Source organism: Marmota marmota, unplaced genomic scaffold, assembly GCF_001458135.2.
Source record: "Marmota marmota marmota unplaced genomic scaffold, marMar, whole genome shotgun sequence".
Taxonomy (NCBI): domain Eukaryota; kingdom Metazoa; phylum Chordata; class Mammalia; order Rodentia; family Sciuridae; genus Marmota; species Marmota marmota.
The window spans coordinates 942,708-949,035 of record NW_026000108.1 but is presented as its reverse complement, the minus strand read 5'-3'; the positions used below and the strand labels follow the sequence as shown (position 1 = coordinate 949,035).

At 54.1% G+C, this 6,328-nt stretch overlaps 1 protein-coding gene across 4 annotated transcripts in view; it reads right to left on the bottom strand.

Moving 5' to 3' along the window:
- Positions 1 to 2,567: 2,567 nt before the first annotated feature.
- The window catches only part of Maea (macrophage erythroblast attacher, E3 ubiquitin ligase), a 37,822-nt gene continuing 34,061 nt past the window's right edge, over positions 2,568 to 6,328 (bottom strand). For all 4 annotated transcript variants that reach the window (XM_048784021.1, XM_048784020.1, XM_015481864.2 and 1 more), the window contains 3 exons: positions 4,844 to 4,977; positions 3,739 to 3,934; positions 2,568 to 3,513 (listed from right to left, as the gene is read on the bottom strand). In XM_048784021.1, the coding sequence (XP_048639978.1) occupies positions 3,418 to 3,513; positions 3,739 to 3,934; positions 4,844 to 4,977 (426 nt within the window). In that variant the 3' untranslated portion in view covers positions 2,568 to 3,417. The remainder of the gene's footprint in view (positions 3,514 to 3,738; positions 3,935 to 4,843; positions 4,978 to 6,328) is intronic.

The window sequence follows — 6,328 nt, the reverse complement described above, 5'->3', positions numbered from 1 at the left end:
CAGGCAGTCACCTTTACTGAAGGGAGAGAGAAAAGTCATTTTTAACAAATAACATCGGGGCCACAGAATAAACACAGGGGGCAGGGGCAGGAAATGGTCCACAAGCTCTTCCTCACACCATACCAAGAGCTAACAGAAAAAGTGAAAATGAATCTACATACGAGAATACTATTTTGACTCTGGGATAGGCAGGTCATTCTTAGAACACAGAAAAAGCACTAACCATGAAAACAAATAACCGATCAATTGAACTTGACTAAATTCAGACCCTCCACTGACACTGTCAAGGATTCCTACCAATCAGTAGACAATGCAATGAAAGTGGCCAAAGACCTAAACAGACACATGGGCTCAGCACTGTCACCAAAGGAAAGCAAACGGAAACCTCAGTGAAGTACCAGAACTTCTGCCCGAAAACACCATCACCACCAAATGCTGGCAAAGACATGAGCCACTGGACCCCAGGGCCTGCAGAGGTGGTGGCACAGCACACCACCTGGAGAAGTCTTTGGCAGGAGTAGAGTCAAGCACAACAACCCTGGAACTTGGCAATTCTTCCAGAGAATTACTTTCAAAGGACAAGAACCATGTCTACAAAGACTCGAACACAAATGTTCATAGCAGTTTTATTTCTTGCAGCACTGGGGACTAAACCCAGGAGTAAGGCCAGAGCTCACCCCAGCCCTTCCATCTTGGCAGAAGGGTCTTGCTGTGTTGTCCAGGCTGGCCTACAACCTCCTGAGTGGCTGGGATCACAGGCATGGCCACCAGCCCAGTGCAGCTGGGTCCACCAAGAAGACAACGGACCTGTGTGGTCTGTGCAAACGTGGATTACTTCTGCTGCTCCAGCACATCAAGAAGGACGACTGAAACACATTCGTTAAGGCAACAAGAGGAAAACAGCTCTTCTCACTGAAGGTCTGGTATGCTTTAATCTGTCATCTTAAACCAAGTTTTTAAAAACAGCAGAGTTAGGGCTGGGGCTGGGGCTCAGCGGTAGCGCACTCGCCTAGCACAGGTAAGACCCTGGGTTCGATCCTCAGCACCACATAAAAATAAATTCATTAATTAAGGATATTGTGTCCAACTACAACTAAAGAATAATTATTAAAAAATTATATATTTAGGGGCTGGTGTTGTAGCTCAGTGGTAGAGAGCACTTGCCTCGCATGCATGAGGCCCTGGGTTTGATCCTCAGCACCAGGTTAAAAAAGTAAATAAAAATAAAGATATTGTGTCCATCTACAACTAAAGAAAATTATCTAAAAACAGCACAGTTAGACTATACAACCAGCAGTCTAACCACAAAAGGCTCCCAGCACCCAGCACTGGAGAGCACGGAGCAGGCAGAGCTCCCGTACCACTGCAGGAGGGTGGAAGCCAGCCTGACCCCTCCAGCTTTGTCCAACGTGCATCCAGCAAGTGATGTGGATGCACACTCACAACTGAGATACTACCAAAATGGGCCACTGTGCTCGCTCCTGCAATGGCCCACAACTTAGCGGCAGATGAAGACTTGCTATACGTGGACGACCCACCCAGGCATGAGGCTGAGCTCACGGGCCCACGCTGTGTGGTTCCATTCTCATGGCGCTCAAGAAACAGCTGAGCTACTGATTGGCAATGGTCACCAAAGTGTTGACTGGGAAAGGACACAGCACCAGTGGGAAGCTGGATTGGTCCAGGGGTTATATGTGGGATGTGTGCTCTCTGCCGTGCTGTCCATCGGTAAGAAAGAGACAGGAGTAGACAGGTGGTGGACAGGTGGTGAGCAGGAGGCAAGGCCCTGCTCTGGAGAGCACACAGTGCTCAGGAGTGCAGGGCACAGGGAACATCACGTGAAGTTCTACTGCCACTTGTTGGCCGGACTTATGGGTGGAGCAGGCAGGGGCTACAACACGGTGTAGTGTGCTGATTGGCACCACCTGGCCTGCACAGGTCACAGGGAGACCCCAAAGCTGAGCCCTGGGTGGCCATAGAGAGTAGAGGTCAGCAATGGGCACCGCAGGCATCAACTTCCACAAAGGCCTGAACTGGAGCAGGCACAGGAGGAGGTGTATGTGAGGACGCATGGCAGGACAGGAGTACAGGGGCTGAGGCAGCCATCAGAGATCAAGTGCCAAGCAGGACTGGCCGCAGAGCAGGGCAGGGGCACTGCAGAGCAGCTATGAGGGTTAGGGCAGGTGACCACAGCTCAGAACCTCAGACTCTGGCCACAACCAAGAGCAGCCCCAAAGACTCTGGGAACCAGGGCCACAGGCGACAGGAGCTGCTCTCAGAACCCAAGCTGGCTGTCCAAGTAGCCTGCACCCCTGGCCCAGGAGGGCAATGATCAGGCCAAGAGTGAGATGTGACCTCAGGATTCCAAGCTGAGGCCTCCAACTTCAGGGCAGCCCTTCCCATTAGTGGTGGGTTCTGCAAGGCGGGAAGATTGTTGTGCTCTTCTTGAAACCCCCGTCTTGATGTGCTGGGCCCCCTTTGCTGCAGTGATAGCAGCCATAACCCCAGCCCCAATGAGTGAGCCAGGGAGGGCAGAGCACTCCCCTGGGCTCAGAAACTCCTCAGAGTGAGAAATAGAAAGCCATTTTATTAACACGCTTTACATTTACAGCTTATTAGCTAATCAACATCAACATGCAAAAATAAGCGCTAGATACAAACCTCTACCACAGGTTTCTGTGTGGACTACAATGGTTCGTGTGTTCTGAAAACCCATCAGTACTTGCTTCAGCTGAACTATCCGCTCCTGTAACGAATAGCATGCAGACTCCAGGGCTACAGAACTATCCAGCAAGGCCTCTGCAGAAACTCGATCCAGTGGATTTCCACGTGAATACATTCTCGAAGCAGGAAGTAAGGCGGTGCACGGAGGACCGGGGCTGAGCCTAAGCTCGCACGCAGGACGTGGCCCCAGGGCCTGCAAGGTGCTCTGGTGGCAGCTCTAGTGACATCAGGAAGGGCCCTCGTGCACCGCATGGCAAGTCACCGCAGGCCGCCCACGTGCCAGCACCTCACCCAGGCCATGGCTAACATGTGTTGAAGGACCAGCCTGTTCCTTACGCTCCCCAGGACTCTTCAGCAAAAAGAGGAAGCTGAGAAACTTGGGAGAGAAGGATTCCTACCTGTGAGCTGTCCTAAAGCTCTTCGGGGTTGAGGTCAGGCTGTAGAGTTTCCTTTGAGAGGTGCAAGTACTTTGCAGAAGCATCGAATAGTCGACTTACGTTATAAAATCCTACCCATCAAACGCTGTTTTCAAGTACGAACTCATTAAATCTCACTTCCTAAGAGTATTTATCGTTGCTCACTGATCTTTGGTCGCAAGAAACAGAAATGCGGTGGCAGGCTAGGGCCAGGGATGGGGAGGGCGTGCCCTGCCCACACAGCCCCAGCCAAGGCGTGCACCTGGCGACACGGGGCCTACATGATGTACACTTTCTCGGCTTGTGAGAAGTGGAAGACTTCTTTGGTTCTTGGGCAAACAACTTTATCATCTTGACGGATAGAAAGCAGAGACTGAAAAACAAGATCAGGAACATATTAAGAAGATGCACTCTAAATTAGGTTTCCATTAAAAACCCACACAGCACACCATCAGAGCACGCAGCTCAGCCTGCAGCATCATCTCCTGAGACACACTGACACTGCCAGGGAACCCCAGCAGCTCAACAGCCAGCACAGCACAGCACAGCCCAGCCCAGCCCAGCCCAGCCCAGCCCAACGCCCTGCCCCACAGCTCACATTGTAGCCGTAGACATAGCCATTGGGCAGCATCATAGGTGGGTTGTTCTCGTTCATGACATCGCCAGAGATTTTGCAGACCAGGCGTGAGTTGGCACAGTGTGCCATGGGCAGGGGCTGCGCCAACTTGTTGAGGGACCGGCTGCACACGGGGCAGTCGGGGCTCTTCGAGCTGCCATCCTCCTTGTAGCACTGCCTGTGCACGGTGTTAAGGAAGGGCTGGGCTTCACTGGCTCAAGCAGTGAGAAGGTACCCCTGGCCCTCACTGCTCTGAGCTCAGGGCACTTGCCTGGCCAGTCAGTCACCACACTGGGAACAAATGAGGGCAAAGCAGCCACGTAGTAGAGAGGCCTGACCTGAGACTGGAAACCAGTGCGCCTCCCCCAGGCCTCTCCTGCAGCAAGACCACACTGGCTCCATCGTCCCCCCCAGCCCTCGTCCAGCCCGCGCCTCACAGGCAGGAGAGGCAAGAGCCCTAGGACAGTGACCTTCTCAGGGAACCTCAGAGAAGGCAACGAGCAAACACACTCCTGTTCTCCGTGCTCAGCAGAGGCAGTCAGGGTGAGGCCTGGGTTCTGTCTCAGTGCAGCTCAGCCAGGCACCAGCAGTGGTACCAGTCAGTCACAGGAGGGATAGCGTCACAGGAGGAACAGAACCAGTTACACAATGGACAGGTCAGTCATGCAAGGGACAGATCGGTCACGTTCAGGAATAGTGTCACATGCTAGACAGGGTCAATCATGCAGGATGGGGCCAGTCACGTGAAGGGCAGGAGCACAGGATCTGCCAAATCCAGGTGAGGAAGCTCAGAGAGCCTCTGCCCTCTGGAGAGGGGAGGCTGCCTTCCTGCCTCAGGGACAGCCACTCTGAGCTGACCTGAGAAGTGAAGCCAGACCCTGGGCCGGGATGGCCAGGCCCAGACCGACTCTTCTGAGGACTGGGAGCCACATCAGGTGTGCTAGCAGGGCCAAGGCTGAGTACAGAGTGCCCCTCTCGACTACCACCCAGGAGTGTCAAGAGCATGACACACAGCTCTGGGACAGCGCAGCCTGCTAGAATGCAACCAGGGACAGGAGCCAGCTAAGCAGGAGCACAGGGAGGATACGGTGTCTTAATGGCCGACAGGCCAGCTTGCAGGGTTAGGGTGAACACCGAGTTGTTTCCCAGCTGGTGCAGACGGTAGTTGTCATATCGGAACTGCTGGATCAGCATCCGCCACCGGGCAGGATCCAGAAGGTCCTGGAAGAGACGAGGTGGAGGGTGTTGGGATCCTCCCAGGAGACCCAGCAGGGACAGCTGACTGCAGTGGGCAGTGGGGGGGGCCAGGAGTCATGGCCCTCCTGAGCAGAGACTAGCGCCTAATATGCCTGTGATCCAGGCTTAACACCCAACTGCAGGACCCCGTAAACTCTAACTAACAACAGCCCACAAGGTTCTTGTTGAGAACCAATGGCTCCTGGCCCTTCTTCCCAGGACCTGTGCCTCTGGCCTCATGGCCAGTGCCCTTTTCTAAGCAAGGCTTCCTTCTTTCAGGTACTGCATGACCCCCGGGGTGAGGCCTGCAGCTTGCTGCCTGAGGTGAGGCCTTGCTCCCTGTCTAGCGACTGATCTGCCCTTTGCTCCTTTCCTCACAGCATCCAACACACAGCATTCTCAGCTCTCCCGTGAAGTTCACAGCATCCTAAACTGCCCGTTTGTCCCAGCCAAGGGTTTCCCACGTGATCCTGGTCTCGCTCTCTCATGTTGCAAAATTCCTGACGGGCACTAACAGGTATGCACTAAAGGGGAGGGGTTCAACCCTGTTTTTAAGGTGGTGGGACAGCAGGACCTGCTTCCCCTGTGCCCGGACAGCAAGACCACCTAAGGGAGGAGAGATAGGCAAGCCATATGCCAAGCCAGACACTGACCCACAGAGGGTCAGCCCTCTCCCACTTCTCCATGTGAGAGAAACCCAAGACGCGGACTTGAAACGTGAGCTCTCTGGGCTCAGCACCGGATGGCATCTCATAGAAAGTACCTAGCACCTCACCACCTCGTGGACACAAAGAGGTCAGCAGCCTCCCAGAAGGAGCTACGCTGGTCCACTTGGGCACAGCAATGCCAACTATCTGGGGGCTGCAGGGCAAACATACTGGCTACAACAGAGACCAGCTTTGAGGTTTACAAATTTTTGCAAAATCCACAAGCAAGGAGCTATACTTGATGTCATTTTCTGGAAACTGAAACTTAATGCCAGCAAGGTGTCCCACTAATTCCTACAATATGCAGCTGAGCAGGCCAGAAAGCAGCAGGCTCCCTGGGTGGGGCGGGAGTCGGCACATGACCACATCCCCCGCCCCCAGGCCCCACTGAAACCACGAGGACAGGGAGCAGGAGCCTTTGTCAGAAGGCTGGTGAGCAGGTCTGCCAGCAAACCTGGGGCAGAGAAGAAGGACCAGGAGGTGTGATAGGGAGACCACACCAGGCCCACCAAGACCTGGAGACCCAGAGGCCATGACACCACAGAGGAAGCACAGGACACCACTCAAGCTGGCATCATCCATGGGACTGCAGGAAGAGATGGAAGAGCAGTGGCAGGGAAGTGGGGGGG